The sequence below is a fragment of the Dryobates pubescens genome, chromosome 5 (assembly GCF_014839835.1).
Source record: "Dryobates pubescens isolate bDryPub1 chromosome 5, bDryPub1.pri, whole genome shotgun sequence".
In the NCBI taxonomy this organism is placed as follows: Eukaryota; Metazoa; Chordata; class Aves; order Piciformes; family Picidae; genus Dryobates; species Dryobates pubescens.
Genome location: NC_071616.1, coordinates 38,640,704 through 38,658,019, shown reverse-complemented (window position 1 = coordinate 38,658,019; position 17,316 = coordinate 38,640,704). Strand labels below are relative to the sequence as shown.

The following is a 17,316-nucleotide window of genomic DNA, read 5'->3' as shown; positions in this document are numbered from 1 at the left end:
TGGCCCTCCTCTGGACCCTCTCCCTCAGGTCCATGTCCTTTCAGTATTGAGGGTTCCAGACCTGGACACAGTACTGCAGGTGAGGTCTCACCAGAGAAGATATGGATCTGCTGGCAACGCATCTTTTGACACAGCCCAGGATGTGATTGGCCTTCTGGGCTACAAGTGCACACTGCCTGCTCACATCCAGCTTCTCAATCATCAGCACCCCAAGCTCCTTTTCCTCAGGGCTGCTTTCTATCACCTCATCCCCCAGTCTCTATTGAGAGAGAGGACTGTTCTGGCCCAGGTGCAGAACCTTGCACTTGCTCTTGTTGAACTTCATGAGGTTCACCCGGGCCCACTTCTCCAGCCTGTCCAGGTCTCTCTGGTGTCATCTGCATACTTGCTGATGGTGCATTCAATCTCACCATCTATGTCATTGATAAAAATATTAAACAGCACAGGTCCCAGTACAGACCACTGAGGGACATCACTTGTCATTATGTTTTCAAGCCTTAACAGCTATCTTGCTGCCATCTTCAGAAAGAGAATGAGAATCCTCTGGCAGGAGATCTTCCAAGTAGCAGGCAATTCATTGCAGAAAAAGCCAGCTACAACAAATAAACCACAGAACTGGTATAAATAGAAAATGGTTTATTTAAAAAGGAAACAAACAAGCACTAAACCAAAAAAGAACCAAAACAACATCAAACCCAAAATCACACTGAACTGGGTGGCGAAAGGTCTGACTTTAACTACACACCCAGAATTTGTGCTTCAGAAGTCATGTAAGCATGCATGTACAAGGATGAGAAGAGCTAATGCCTGTCAAAACCTCCCCTGAAGTGGTCTTTAGAATATGTTAATTTTATTAGCATGGTGTGAAGTTTGAATTCCTACAGGACACTGAGGAAGCGAAGCACAGGTTACACATACAGGATATCCATAACCATCTTTCAAACATAAAATGCAATTCACATCATTTCTAACAGCTGTGAAAACAGTAGCAAATACAGAGGTTAATAAAAAAAAGGGCAGGTTAAGCATGCACACTGCAGAGGGGTTTTTGTGTTTGTTTTTATTCCTAAGACAGTTTACTTACAAGTAAGTATTTCATTTTATTTCACACACCTATGCAAACTACTTACATGAGAAATATTCCACAGATAGCCCTTCTGAACACTCAGCCACCAAATTAAATGTGAAACATAGCTTTTGTACGTGGGCTAAGACACATATGAACAATGCTGCAATCCTCCTTTATAACAGAAGGGAATGGATTATTAGAATGCTATTCCTAAAACATTCTTCATTTTCAACTATTTCATTAGTAAGACTGTTCTTAAATGAGGTCTTCTGAAAGGAAGCTTTCAAGCTCATCCAAAAGGAGCTTACATGCCGGCTTTGCTTCGCTGTGAAAGTCATCCCCCATGAACATTACTCAGGTCTATGGTGTGGGTGTGGGTAAAGCATGGTGAAGATTCTGAAAAGAGGGGTTTTGTATTACCGAAGAAGCCGCTCAGCCTCCTTGGACTTGCTTTCTTTTGTTTTCCTCAGCAATGCCTGTTTTATAGCATTGATCTTTTCATCAAGTTCAGCCAATGAATAGTTCTGCTAAAAGAACAAAATAAAACCCACAATCATTTACATCTTGTAATTGCTAGATAAGTGGCCTAGCACTTGATACTTGAGGTCACTGCAGATCACACTAAATGACAGAAATACTTTTGCACAATTGTCTGAATCAGGGCTATGGCTATTTAAACTTGAAATAAAAGGAATGTAAACTTAGAGAAAACTGACAGTCCTAATCATGGATTAATATATCCATGCAATTTCCATTAGATGCTTGTTTAAACCTGCTCATAAAACTTACAAAAGATTCTTTTCATATTAAAACACTGGATGAGACTATCTAGCTCTTACAGAACCTGGCTTTACCACAGAAGGGTCTTTTTTTTAACCTATTGCCCAAAAATCAATCTCTTCCGTGCCCACTGAACATGATTTTTTTCCTTTTCTTAATTATTTCTTTTAATCTAACACAAAGAACTGGTTATCACCCTTTTTAGTAAGAATATTTCACCTGCTAGAGGACAGAAGAACAAGCCTACATCCTCCGGTCTCAGATGGCCCACATCCTATCCTAAGCATTCTCCCAGCCCCACTGGTCTCCAGTGTGAAGGCTAGTAGCAGACAGTGTTGCAGCTATCATGTCACTTGCACCCAGAAGAAATACTCTCTTTTGGCCTATGTACATGGTAACTGCATTGCCTTATTTGACAGAGTAGTGAAAATGGCAAGCAGTACTGCCCTAGGTTAGTATGTGCTATAAGGTCAGGTCTTTCTGTAACGTGGTTGCCAAAGTTGGCTAATTCTACTTTATAAAGAAACAGTAAAAGTGGATAATCAAAAAACATAAAATAATTTTTAAAGCAAACAAATCTATTCACAAAACAAGGCCCAACCAGAAGATCTGCTAGCAGGCTGATCAGAATTCACAAATGGCTCATTACCCCCAGCTCGATTAACACCGTTACAGATCGATGAAAGCACCTACCCTACTAGAGACTCTTAGAAGATTCATTTCATTGTGACACCCATTAATTTTCTGTTTCATTCCCTCTCTTTCTTGGCCAGCAAGCTATCCAATACTGATGCAGCTATTTCTGAGAAGTTAGCTATTTACTAGGTAGAATTTCTGATCACTTTCCACTAAGAACATTGTAAACTTAAAGGAAAAACTTAACAGCACTTACGTGGGGAGGTTGAACCTTTCTCCTCTTGCCAGAACAGCTCTAAAGAAAAGATATAATCAGATTTAATGTTGCACTGAAGAGGACCACAAGTAATTCTGTAACAACATTGGCAAAAGCCTTTAAAAGTGCAGAAAGGACACTGATTGCCAATCCATGGATACAGAAACCTTTTTAATAATTAAATGCTTTGGATCACAAGAAATACTACAAGAGAGCAGTCAAAAGTTGTTGAAGCTTCTCCATGCTCGGAAGAAAACAACTATGAACTTAGCTGAAAATTCCTTCAGACACAACCAACATGAATATCCAACTTTTGAAAGTGTTGGTATTTTTTTTTCCATAAGATTTTGCTGTATCCACACCAACATGAAAGAAAAATAAAAACCTAATTACTGCACAGCACTACTCTTGCCATCATCACAGATCATTCCCAGATCCCCATTCTAGAGAAGACCCTAAAGCACTTTCTGAGGGAATTTCAGCTTATGGAAGTACATGTTTTGACTTCTGCTTTCTAACAACTTGAAGGAATAGCCTCACAAGCAAAAGATTTTACTGGTGCCAAATATAAACAATAAATTTAACAAAAATGTATAACATTGCTACTGATTTTTAATTGATGGTTCTTGTCTGGTCTCAAGGGAAAAAGATACAAATTCAAATATGATCAGCAGTAAAAGGACATTTTTTACTGTCACATGGGGAAAGAAAAGGAATTCTGACAACCAAGCACAGCCTGATGCAGTAACAACTAAAGTTCTCTTTGTTCTCATCTCCTTTGGTGACTGAAGGGTAAGGTTTACTATTCAGAAAGACAGAACTCTTCCTGAAGACTAGCAACAAAGAAAACAAACTCATAGAGCCACACACAACACATTTTTTAAAGGATTTACTCTCTCTCATCTTATTGGAAGTTAGTTCACATAGCTGATCTTTACTAATCAGATCATGTACAGAGGCCCAGAGGATTTCAACTGATTTAAGCCATTAATGATTTGTATCGAGATGAAAACTTTAGTCAATTTTCTTGTCATAAGAAACACTTCAGATTTTAAGGCAGGAGGGGAGAAACCCAACATCTAGAATACATTTTCTTACAAATTAGTTAAGTTCAAGTGGCTTTAACACCAAACAGATACTATTTAATTTCAAGTAAAAAAATGAGGTAGAAATACATGAACTGGCAAATTAAATATAACCATTACACCAAGCCAGAGTTATCTATCAGAAGTCTGTGCCCTCTGACTCCTTAGGTGTTTGTCTATCACAGAATTAAGCACAGAAGTCCCAGATGCATTTAGGTGTGCTAAAAGAAGGTGAGAGAATTTCTTACCACGGACTGAAAATATTCCGGAGACAGTCCTTCCAGCTCAAGGATTTTATCTTCAAGCTTCTTAATTCTCTGATAAATATCTCTTGGTACAGGACCACCTAAATATACCAGTACAAACACAAAGAAATTAGGAAAAGTGCTTGGATGACCTTTAAAACTGAAGTTTTACCAATGAATTCTTCGAGTCCCGCTATCAACCAGTAGCTGAATTGGGTGGGCAGAATAATAAAAACAAAGGGTAATTAATAGCATTCAAGGTAAGAACTGATTGATAAGCCAGTGCAATCAGTGAAGGCAACAGACAACTTTATGCAGGTGATGAAGTATGTCTGACAAGGTCCCTGGAACGACTAATGATAACTCTTAGCACACATGGGTCATGCACCAAACAGTACACTTCCAAACTGACAGCCACATGAGGACAGAGCAGATGGGACAGCAGACCCCATATGAATGCAGCACTGATATCCAGGGACGTGGACTTAGCATTGACCCTTCAGTGCTGGGTCAAAGGTTGTATTGGGTCATCTTTGAGGTCTCTTCCAGCTAGACATATTCTGTGATTCCATGATCTAGGATTGTTCTGAAGGAAACCTATCTCCACTGAGCATCAGATGTTAGAGAACAGGTATGCATTGCACTTGACAAAGAACAGACTTCAACTGGCCACAGATGAGAGAGGCAAGGGTGGGGAATGTGTGCATGCCATGGAGTAACAGAGCTTTGGGGGGAAAAAATGAACTAAACAAAAAGCCCAAAAATCCAAACCAAGAAAAAACAAAACCAAACATCATAACAATAGTAACAAAAAACACCACACACATTTATTGTCTGCAGCTATACTGCAGCAGCTTCCATTTGTTTACCCATGCAAGAACTGATCAAGAGATCAGCCTTAGAAAGCATCTTAGTTGTGCTACATAGTATTTTATAAACTTAAATTGCTATTTATCACAACTAACTACAGGCTACCCCAATGAAAATGATAGTTGGTTCTGACAGCAGTGACATCCAAAGCCTTAGCAAGCTTTTACTTCTCTTTCCACCTGTTTCCATTTATTTCTACACTGGTTAGGTAAGAAAATTCTATTCCACAAACTACTGAGATAAGCACTAATGTCTTTTGTGCCATTCATCTTTCTTCTCATTTCAGGTGGACAATTTTGCAGTTAGCTTCCCTCCTTCAGTTCTGTTCTCTACTCATCACTCAGCAGCTACTAATTAAATCAGCTAGCCTCTCACTCTTCTTAATATTGCCATCTCTTACTGTAAAGGGAAAGGAGCAGTGCTAGCACTAGAAGAAATCGCTCTGAAAAACAGCAGGTAAGAACAACTCTTTCAGTCATCAGAAACAAAAAGTGGAAAAGCATGCTGAGGTAAATAAACCACCTTGAAACCTTCCCTGAGAATGCTGGTTTGGCCAGGAGCTGAGCTAGAATTGCACATTTTCATCCTCTTTCCCTATACTGCAGTTTAGCTGACATGTTCTCTCAAACATAGGCTCCATCTGGAAGCAAGGGATTCTTCTTAGCCACCCTCAGTCATTGTCCCTGACATGCATAAACTCCAAAGCTATTACATGTTGTAACCTTAGGCTGTCCAGCCACATGCAAATTCTGTTTCCATACACAAAAAACACCTTATTTTTCAGACACCTGTACAGCTGACAAAAGTCAGTGTATGTCTGCAGTGTGATGTGTGGAACATTCATTTTATTAGGTCTGGGCACCTGTTTTGAAAACATTTTTCAGGAAAAATATTGATTCCTCCTTCATAATAGTCTCACCTATTTATATTCTAGAAAACAGGCTGGGGTGAGGAATCTAACTACTGCTTAAAAAGTCAGCAGCTATGGCTTGTTTTTTTTCTAGTGAAAGGTGTGGGCTTCTATTTGCATGGCTGAAAGGAAGTATTGCTTTCCCCATACTGAGAAACAAGCTTCTCATCCTGCTCTATTTCAAGAATCATCCAGTTTTAGACCTGACCTCCAAACATTCCATATTGTTTTAAATCTCAGTCTGCAATGCCTCTGTCTCATTTGCCAGCAAGCGCAGATCTACTAACTCAGCATCCTAAATTGAGCATAAATCTGGGTTCTGCTTTTGGGTGTTAAGAATCTAAACATTAGAGTACTAAAAGCTTCATGGATCTCTCCACTGATTTACAGTCACTGTTTTTGCAGACTTGCCCAGTTTTACCCCAGTAATGGTAACTGCAGGACGAACTGGCACACCGATGTCAAAATGAAAACACGATACAAACCTTTCTGTAACCGCAAGTGTGCTTCAATGTTTTGCAACCTCTCCTCAACAGCCTGGTTTCCACAATCATGAATGGGCACATTTGCTTTGTGATTGGACCCATGTGCTCCTTCAGCTCTAGTCTGAGGCCCATATGTATTTACCACCCTAGACACTAGGCAGAGAACACAAACACGTGCACGTGAAACACAAAGTACAGACAACTAAAACAACCAAAGCAGTGAAATATTAAAACCTGTATTAAATCAATTTCACACCACTCTCTCGTGTGAAGTGTCCCACATACATTAAGAACAACTATGTGTTTTCCTATTATTGCACAAGTAACTAAGCTTTACATATGTAATGTACAAGAATCACTCATACACTCATGCTCAATGGCAGCATTAAGAATTTGTCATCAGCTGCTGGTAAATAGCGGAAAACCTGCAATCTGACAGCAGTTTCACTTGTGAGCTGTTGTGAATGCTAAGAAAAGGCCAGACAAATGCATTAAGATGAGGGGAGGTATAGAATTAGAAGAACCCCTATGAATCTCCTCTAAGTTTTGTTATTTGGGTTAACAGCTTTCAAGACTCTTCAACTGCTCCTGGGTCTATCTTTTTCCCCTGCTGAACCATGTCTTCATCAGACATGTTTAGCTCTCAGGTCCTTCCTGATAGGACTACCGGTGTGTACTGCAGACTTGAAGATTAAGTTGGCAAGTCCAAACCACATCTTCTTACTCAGTACTTCATAAAGGCTACCTGTTACAGTATTGCTTCAGTTTGTGCTGGTTTTACTTCCAATTCCCAGTTATGAACTGTTTGGATTTCAGTTAATTGAAGTGCAAACTTCTTTCCTGTAGTACACTACCATCCAAGTCACAAACTAGCACCCAATTGAAAAAAGTGAGTCTTAATCAGAGCCAAAATGCAAATTCACTTCCCCACCTCCCTCATAGCTCACAAGACCTTTTAATGCTTACACCTATCTTTTCCAACTGAAACAATTCTAAGATCACCATACCATAATCTAGAATTCAGAATAATGAACTGGTTTCTAGAGCCAAGATATTGAGTGGATATCTGAACACTACCACTCCCAAAAATGGAAGAGAGGCATTTTTTCATTCTTTTTTTTTGAGATTTTTGGTTGGTTGGTGTAATGGGTTGGGGCAGATCCCCTCCCCACCACAGGCAGAAATAACGACTCAGGCAAACGGATTGCAAAAGTGATGAAAGTTTAAATAGAAAGCAGTGAATGTTACAGAAAACCCAAAGCACAGTGACAAAGAAAGATCCCATCCCCACCTGAGGGTGCATGCAAAACCCCCAGGGCTCCTTCTTCCCCCTCCCTCTGCTGGGCTAGTCTCAGCTGGCCAGGCCTGAGACTGCCCATCCCCCTGTGGCCTTGGGCCCAGTCAGGCCCATGGCCGGGAGATCTCTCCCCCAGTTACCAAGTCTCGGAGAGGGAAGGAAAGAGGAAGTGCCAGACTCCGCACTGGATCTTATAGTGGTGCAAAGAATTATGGTAGGGAATACACAATTTCCTGTGTCCATCCCTCTGGGCTGGACTTCTGGACACAGGAAGTGAATGCACCAGGGGGGCACCCAGCTCAAACTACAACAGTTGGTTTTAAACACAGAGTAACTTGTGTACACCTCAACAGCAACAGATGGACAAGCATCTTTTATCCCTAACTTCTGTAGAACAATCATGTCTACACTACTTACTCCTTTCCAAAGAGTAGTGCTACAGTGGTGAGCTTGTTCCCCTGCTTGTCACTTCTCATAAATCTGTGTCTCAGAACTTCCACTGTGTCCCAAAACTACTTTCTAGTTCAGTACAGAATCACAGAATCAACCAGGTTGGAAGAGACCTCCAAGATCACCAAGTCCAACCAATCACCCAGCCCTAACTAATCAACCAGACCATGGCACACTTAAGGCTGACTAATAGAAAGTAGAAGATAATTATACTCAATCTATTCTGATTCTGTGATTCGGTTCTTTCACTGGACTGCTGGCTTCACCCTAAAAGAAATGCTAAGAACTGTTTGGCTTCTCTGTCTGACTTTATCTTTTGCATCTTTCCTTTCAGCCAGTGAAAACAGGATACCTCGTTTCGGTCCTTAGCATATAACCATCAGCTTAATGAAGCAGTTATGAGACTGGAAACCTTGGAGAAGTAAGCAAAGATGTAGAAGTACTCACTAGAGTCAAAACTCAGTATGTTAAGTTTGTATTTTTTGAGCATTCTGCAACAAGTTTTAAAGTAAAAATTCTTCAGTGCTGCTCTACCTGGACACTCTTAACAAATGGGTATTAAAATAGTTTTCTTACCCTTTATGTGGCTTTTAAATCCAGGATAGGGTGTGAAAATTGCATCTGTTCTGGCACAGCTATTTTCTAAACAAATAATGATAATAATATTTTAGAAGTGAGGTCCTTTTATGTCTTTCTAATTTAAAGTATTCTTACTAATATCAGCTTTGAGGCTTTTAAGAAATAAATCATGACAATAACTATAAGCATTTACTTATTCATGTGACATAACTATAAACATTTATTTATTCACAGTTTCACACACTTGCATGGACCTACTGGTTTTAATTGGATAAGGCACTTATGTAAAGGCATGCACAATCTATATAAAAGCTTCTTGGATCAGGACCAAATTTCATCCAATCTGCATTTTATTTGGTTCTTACTTTTCGCTGTGTTTCTCTGAAACCTATTTCTTTTTTCCTCTACAGCAGTCTTTCCCCTGCTTACCACTGTTGCTCTGGGGTTTTTTTCCTCCCTTTCCAAAAATGTTCTACATTTAGACTGGTCTAGTTTACTTGTCTGCATTCTTTTCTCATCTTCCTGCATTTATTCTGATGTCTGTGACTTCTTTAATTTGTTTGACCACAAAAACCTACAGTACATGCCATCTTAGTTTATCCTAATGCTTCTATTTGAATCTCTGTTCATAGACACCAAAGCTTTACACATATTTCATTATGCCTGAACATACAAAGGAAGGTCTTGTCAGCATTTGTTCTGTATTTAATTAGCAATGTTAGAAATCACTGTTTTGCTATCTAGCATACCAGATTTCAGATGTCATTTTCATTTCAACTAATATTCAAGGAGTTAAACTCTCTTCCTGTAAAGCTTAGGGAACAGTAAGCTTTGATCTCTGAAAGTGTAAGTACATCACAGAGACAAGGCACATCTGGGTTCATGGGTACTTAGAAAATGTCTCTGTACTACTTATGTACATAAAAGTGTCTTCACTTTCAAGAAGCATTTGGTTACAGAGCTACTGATCATGCTAATGGAATCCAGCCTTACAGATGGATTTAAGGTAGTTTAGTTATAGATACAGCCAGTTGTGCCAGTTGGTGCATTAAAAACACCAAAAGCATGAGTAATGTTGAAAGGAAAAAGATTTTCTAAGTAGCCAGTAATTAAAAATTATTGCAAAAATTACTTCTTTGTCATTTAACTAGCCTTAATTTAACTTCAATTTAAACAGGCAAGTCACAAGACATTCAGGCAAACTCACAAGACAATTCAGAAATGCTGGTATCTAGCAAAAACGTTGGGGACAACAGCTACAAAATCACCTGATTCAAGATCACACTTCTCAGAATGAGCACAGTGCTAGCTAAAATCTTCCTGTATGGGATGTAATAAGCTTTGTCTTCCAGTGACTACTTTCCTTCTCTTTTTGTCCATTTGCCAACATCTGCAGTGCACATGCAACTTCAAAACCAAGTCAGTCTTAAAATAAAGTTCTGGTTTAAATATGGAATAGAAAAATAATATAAGAAATGAATGAAAAAAACCCAAACAAAAAAAACCCCAAATAAAACCCAACACTTTGAATTGCTATGAAGATTAAAAGTCTGGCCAGCCAGTTACCTTGATTACAATCAATAACATTGCAAAATTCCCTGACATTATTTTCATTGATCTCTGCTTGTTTCCTCTCGATGAAGGCTGATATCCGCCTGTCAATCTGCAGGTAACAAACACGATGGCATGGATCTATTTTAGTCTTAACATTTAAAACTTAGCAAAGTCTTATCATTATTATTTTCACATTTAGATTCAAATCACTTACTTCTGCTTTCCCAGCTTTTATCTGGACCACTTCTGGATCAAAATTAATATAAGCATCCTTTGTATCTCCCAGGTCATAAGCTGCATACTTTTCTTCAGTCTGACATTTGCCATCATAAACATCTAAACTTGTTTCACAAGCCTGGCTTTCTGTTTTACCTGCAGGTTCAACATGGCCTATGTTTTCCTCTTTAATCAATGACTGGAGTTTTTCTAGAAGAGGCTGAACAAAGAAAACATTATGTTAGAGTAAAACAAACCAAAGCAAAATGGTAAAAAAAAAATCCCCAGAATAAAAAGCAAAAAGCCAAGTGCTATTCAATTTTCTGCAGCACACAAATAATTTCAGGAATTACTACCTCTGCCTCTGATGGAGCACAGGGATAAGATTTTTTCAAAAGCAAAAAAAGCTATAGTTCCAAATTCTGTGTACATCATGATTCCAGCCTTATTGACCTGTGCCTTTTACAGTTTGTCTAGGAAAACTCCCAAATTTCTGTAAAAAAAATCTGCCTGCCACTAGCTAAATCAAAGCTTCAACCGCTGGCACCAATGCCACTTAATTAACATGTCATTCAAATGCCTACTCAGAACAGTAAGGCTTAGTATTTTTCCTCCTTAACATGAAAGCCAATGCTTTCCCACTGTAAAGCCTTTACTTTATCACCACAGCACTACATTCTCCACTTGAAACTGCAGTTGCCCAAGTGAATGAGAGAAAACAGACATGAAATACATAGGCATTAACCTGAACACATGCTTTTCTTGACACGGTTGATTATCTACTTAGGTCATGAAATTAAATGAGAGAAGGCACTCACATTGGTAGCAGCAAAAAATAAATGCTTATTCTCCTGCAATAACTCTTGCACAAGATGGAATAACAAACCCTCACTACATGGATATATGTTACACCCCCTTTTTTTAATTTTTACCACTTTCATCTAGTCCAAACTTCACTGCTTGCTTATTTTTCTAAGGCAACAAGGTTTTTACCAGTCATATTTCCTGAAACAGAATCAAAGTTCCTACTTGCAGTGTTCTTACAGTTGAATGCAATTTTTACTTGCTTTTATCTTGCATGTTTTCTCTTTTTGTTTATCACACCAAAGATCTGGTGGATGTCTGGAAAACATAAGGAGTCTTTTACCTAGAGCAAGCAAATACAAGAACTTCCTTTTTTGCCCTCTCAGGACTAAGCACTTGAAGCAAAAAGCTGGTATTCAAATCTGCACTTTTGACAGATGAACTATCAAGGTCAAAAAAAACCTTTTCACTTAGCAGATGACAAACTGCTCACCCTCCCTGCCAAGCAACTAAACTACACATACTTTTTGCAAGGATGGGAAAGTTTCAGATAGTTAAAAGCAGTGTCAGGACCGGTGACTGGCTACTTGGCAAGAGGAGACATTAATGTCAAAGAAATTACCCTTAAAAAAAAAAATAAAGAAAGGAAAAAACCACCCCACAACACACCTACGCTGAAAATATATTTAATTGCAGTAAGACACTCCAGGATGTGTCATGCTGGGATAATGCCACTTCTTGAACCACTGAAAGCACTCCATGAGCCTCAAAACTCACCCAACGCATGGAATCATTATCATAGCATGACACACACCTGCCGTGTCTTATTGCTTAATTACAACCCACCATAGATGGAGATGTATTGCATTTACAATGCAAGCCTAGAAATCAATGAGGCTGCATTTATTCAGCCTGCTCACCTACAGAGGCTATTCCCACCAGTAACCTGAACTATCCATAAGCTAGAGTACCCATGAAGCACAGTGGAATCCCAAGTGTGTACTAATTTTGCATTCTTTTTAGTTGGACACAGCAACGCAAGAGCAAAACTACTGAAATGTTACAGTTCAGGTAACGTAACTGCATTCAGTTGTTGATCACCTTTGTCAAGTTGAGTATGTCCAAGGAAATATTTACCTGCAAACATAAAATATGCTGCTGAAGTGCACTAAAGAGCAATGCTGGCTGAAGTGCTGATGTGCTTTGAAGCTTGCTCCAATCAATTACAACTTTCACGATATCACCTCCAAGGTTAAGCTTCAAGAGGGCAAAACAAACACAACAAAATTATGTTCTTATGTTGCATCAACATCACAAAAGCATACAAGACTTCTACAGGACAACAATTATGCTCAGTGTCATACAGAACCTACTTTTGTGTGAGGAGGTTGGACATTATTGTAATTCCAGCAGCTGTCAATTTCCCGAAGCAAGCCAGCATTTGTATATTCAAAATCAAAAATTCTTTACTGCCTACATCTCACTTCTACTGCATTAATTTGGTCTTTAACGTTCAGTCAATTCTGAATTCAATTAACCATTGTATGAAAACACACTGCTCATGTTAATCACCCAAATCTTTTCTTTCAGCAGCTGACAGAGCCACCACTAGGAAGAAACACCCACCCAGGATGGCAGTCTCCTGCAAGTTCATGCATTTTATTCTGAGATCTGCAAAGCTATCTCTGCCTACATGACCAAGGTCGTGATATCACACCATGTCACATTCTTGACATTTTTTTACTTGCTGCTAATCCAAAGGAAGCTTTGTATTAAAATGAAGTGTTTGGGGAAGGGGGGGAAAAAAAAAAAGGACTTCTTCAGAAACTCTTGAGGCTAAACAAACCCTAGACTACACAGCACTGCTATCAAACCCATTTCCAAATCACACTATTTCCCTTTGTATGCATTCAGATCAAAGTAACAACTGCCATAGCCTGTTCTCTTTGCCAAGGAATTGCAGTATTTAACTTCCAAAGCAATAAAGAAAAATACACATAGCAAATCTTGGTTTATTGAAAGGAACTAGGTATCCTCTATAAGCTAAAAACAAACTTCCATTTCCTAATACAAAGGCCACTGTTATAAATCACTAATGAGCTACACACTTTCATATCCAGCTTTGCCAATTTTGATACACTAAAGCTCCTCTCAAGATCTGGAAGTAATAAGCACTTTAATTTCCTAAAGCCAAGCAGGCTGTTCTCCAACCAAACAAGCCTCATGTGATCCCCCAAATTCTAAACACAGAGAAAACTCTCATTTAAAATCAACAGGACCTACAAATAATTTGTAAGACACAAAAAATTCCTAAGTCATATGCACGCATGTACTTCTACATCTCACTCCACTCATTATTTATTTAATCAAAAAGGAAGATGACAAAAATAACCTTTAACATATGGTCTAAAGATATCTAATGGCATCAAGTGTTATGGACAAGAACACAGAATGCATATGCACTTGTTTCCTGAATCCACCACACAGTGTATGGAGAAACAATGAGAGCTGAACACAAGAATGCCTCCATCACTCTGAAGGCAAAGTAATGGATATCAAGTTGTTCAAAGTTAGCTTTAAATGCTTTGCATATAATTTTGTATGCAAAGAACTATAAGCCTGAGCCAGCCTTCTTCAGTCAAAGAACTGCCTTGTTAAATCCAGCACTGAATTCCAAACTACACAGCAAAGGAGACAGTCTGACAAGATACATGATGTATTTTAGACTGTACACAAATGGTTGTTCCTGTTTAGTACACAAAGTGCATAGGATGTAATGTTTTAGGAAATACTAGTTTGGGACACCTTAAAAAATATATATATAAAATCAAGAATGTTTTTTAAATCCACCAAGAATAAAACTTCAAAAATTCAGCCACCATGTGAATGGGATCATCTGAAACATATGAATAGAATAGAATAGACCAGGTTGGAAGAGACCTTCAAGATTATCGCGTCCAACCCATCAACCAATCCAACCCACCTAAACAACTAACCCATGGCACCAAGCACCCCATCAAGTCTCCTCCTGAGCACCTCCAATGATGGTGACTCCACCACCTCTTCCCAAAGCTTCTAGTGTAACATCTGCTATATGGTACATTACAGTCCACTAATGGGTAGAAAAGGTGTAGATGCAAGTCACCATACTGAAACAACATATGAGTCCTACTGCAACTTCCTAGTAAGTTTCCTCTTTCAAAAAGAATCAGCTGGTGTGTGCCTTGTATCATAGCCTGTGGGTCCAGGTGGGTGAATGTACAAATCCAGTAAAGCTTCTGATTTAGAATGATTTAAGAGGCCAGTGCTATTTTAAACTCATAGACACTGTTTTTAGAATTTAAGTAAAGAATAAACCCCTCCTGCACCCAAATATATTTCTAGTAAAATAGAATTAATGTTCTCAGTGTTTCACATCTTTCTACCTGCTCTGTAGCGTTTTACAGGATCCTAAGTCACTACAGCCCTTTGAAATTGTTTTATGAAAGACTCTCACTTGGGGATTAAAAGAACTTTTCACCATCAGCCATGTTGGATTTAAGAGCTGTGAGACCCAGATGTCCTTCTAGTCGTGGTGCTGCAAGTGATTGCTCTAGTAAAAATATTCCTGTGCCAGAAATATTCCTGCTTAAGGTCCAACCTGCTAGCATAAATCCAACTTAAACTACTATGACAGATCACAGACTGGGACAACTAATGACCCAGCACATGTTCACTCATCTATGTAAAAGGGAAATGGGTAATCAGTAGTTTCACTCAAAAATGCAAGATGGATTGCTAAAGTCAGTAGGCTGGTAAAACATCCCAGTTACATCTACCAGAACTCAAGTGCTGGCAGACAAGAGTGTAGCTCAACAACTGGAAACAATCATGACTGAGCAATTAAAAGGGCATTCTCCACTAAGATGGAGCAACTATCTGTGCAGCACACAATCAAATGCATTTGTTGTCACAGAAAGAATACACACCAAACACCAAAGAAGACAATTTTACTGAGCCATAACCACTGTAACTCTAGTGAAGAGATGTAGCAACTCTGAACCAGACTCTTGCAACTGCACTGTGCACACTCAAAACACTGTTAGAATCACTTCCCTATGTCTAGCATTTCACTGGAGAGCTTAAAACTTTGGAGAACAAATAAGCTGCTGGAGAAGAGAGGGAAACTAGTGTTTAATGTAGTTTTGAAAACAACTACTATCAAGCCTGTGATGATTGTGCTAGCTTAGGAAATTTTTCATTCTTCTCTGTGTTTTTCATATAAACAAAGGGTTCAAATTTTCACTTGTTAACACTGTAGGAACAACAGTATGAACAACAGTACTGCATCCAAATAAACTGACAGCCACTAGTTCTTCACTGATTACATTTAGAATTTTCACCACAACAATTATGGGTTATTTTGTCCTCGATACATACAGAGTTTTCCTATCTTAGCAGTTCTATGAACCAGCAGTGTGTGATCATCAAGTTGTTTAGCACTGCACTCCTGCTCAACAGCTAGGTGACAGAAAGCTGAGACTCTTACTAGTCAGCTGGCTCATTTTCAGGCCTTAAATTTTGGTGACTTTTGTTTGAAAATGGAGGCAATTACTTGCAGACTTTGAGGTGAGAAGCAAATATAATATACAATTGTGTAGATGAGAGGTGAAATGCTCTACAAATAAGTTCAGATCAGTTGGCACCCAAGTCCATTTCTAAGTATTTTGGTAACAAACATTGTCTCATCATCTGGCCTCAAACCTTCCAACTAATTTCAGAAGCAAGAAGCTTCTACTGCCTAGAACCACATATATGCTTCCATAGTGGAAAAGGAATTACTTGTACATTATTTATGGTAATAATTAAGTTGTTACTAAAACCTTCTCCTTGATAAGAGCCTCCCACCACTACCATAACATCTGTTAAATAATTCATTGCCATTGCTAAACCTAACGTAGGTGTTTCAACTTAAGTACCACCGAGTAAAGCTGCTTTAAAAATTCTGACCCACTGAGATACACTGGTGTTTCAAAGTGTGTTATTATCGAGCCAAGGCCAACTTCAAGCTCCCGATCATTTATTTTGATTTAATGCACAGTAAGCTTTTAGTAGCTTTTCAAATCAGAATCATTAATTGTTAAGATACAGCAATTAGGCAGATTGCAGTTTCCCACGGGAGAGATCATCCATTAAACTACAAAGTGGGATGAGACGTCTTGTCACCAAGAGGCAAAGGCCCGGCCACGACTACGAGGTGCGGCTGCAGCCACGCACCCTGGGGCTGCCACCGCCAGGAGGGCTGCAGCCGGCACCGTCATCCCGCAGCCCCGACAGGAGTTTCACCCCTCCCGCAGGCGGGCATGAACAACCTCCAGAAGCGGGCCGCTCCCTTCTTTGTGGCAAGCCTCTTTTCTCTCGGGCGCCCTGTTGCCTAGAAGGGCCCCGCAGGCCAGGGAGAAACAGGAGCACGCCCCGCTCGGAACCCCCAAAGCGGAGCGAGCCCAGTGCGGTGTGCGGCCCGCGGCGCCCGGGCCAGCCCTGCCCGAGGCGTTCTTCTCCGTCCGCCCCCTACTCACCTGCCCCGCCAGCCCAGCTAGGCAGCGCAGGGCGCTGCTTGCCACCTCCGAGGCCGCGGGGTTGGCGCCGATCACCGGAGCGTGGGCGCCGGACTGGAGCGGGCTCGGCGGCGCCGCCGCCATGACACCGGGCCGGGCCGCGGCCACAGCAACGTCCCCGGCGTCGCTCCCCGATGACGAACCCCTCTGGTGGCCGTGCCGCTGTCCCCGCCCCTGTGAACTGATGGACAGGAACGGCAGCCAATCGCCGACTGCGCTCTGGAGGCTGTGTCTGAACGCGGGGAGCTGTTCGCCGTGCGGTGCCGGCCGGTATTGCCGGCAGGGGGTCACCGCTCCCGGCAGTGCTGGGGCGCCGGGGCTTCATCACGGGCGACTGAGCCTGGCTGGCCTGCTCGGTTTGGCGGCCTGCTCGACTAGGGACAGCTCTGCTCCTGCGCCTAGGGGCGGCTGTGGCATCAGGGCTCGGGCTGGTATCAGCCTCATGCCTGCCATCAGCCTCATGCCTGCTGTCCTCTGGCTCCC

At 40.4% G+C, this 17,316-nt stretch overlaps 2 protein-coding genes across 2 annotated transcripts; one reads left to right on the top strand and one right to left on the bottom strand.

The window, feature by feature from the left end:
• Positions 1 to 632: 632 nt before the first annotated feature.
• On the bottom strand, positions 633 to 12,548 carry MBIP (MAP3K12 binding inhibitory protein 1). Its single transcript, XM_009901441.2, is given in 9 exon segments — positions 633 to 1,596; positions 2,742 to 2,780; positions 4,075 to 4,172; positions 6,337 to 6,489; positions 8,660 to 8,725; positions 10,229 to 10,325; positions 10,431 to 10,652; positions 12,374 to 12,524; positions 12,526 to 12,548. Coding segments are annotated over 9 exon segments (960 nt in total). The 3' UTR covers positions 633 to 1,485.
• Positions 12,549 to 16,424: 3,876 nt separating this feature from the next.
• LOC128897264 (acidic proline-rich protein PRP25-like) lies at positions 16,425 to 16,919 on the top strand. Its single transcript, XM_054162188.1, has one exon. The coding sequence runs from the start codon at positions 16,425 to 16,427 to the stop codon at positions 16,917 to 16,919; it is 495 nt and encodes a 164-aa protein (XP_054018163.1).
• The last annotated feature ends 397 nt before the right edge of the window (positions 16,920 to 17,316 follow it).

What these genes read in the sequence shown, in the direction of transcription:
- LOC128897264 (XM_054162188.1), top strand. Translation starts at nt 16,425, where the DNA reads ATGAGACGTCTTGTCACCAAGAGGCAAAGGCCCGGCCACGACTACGAG.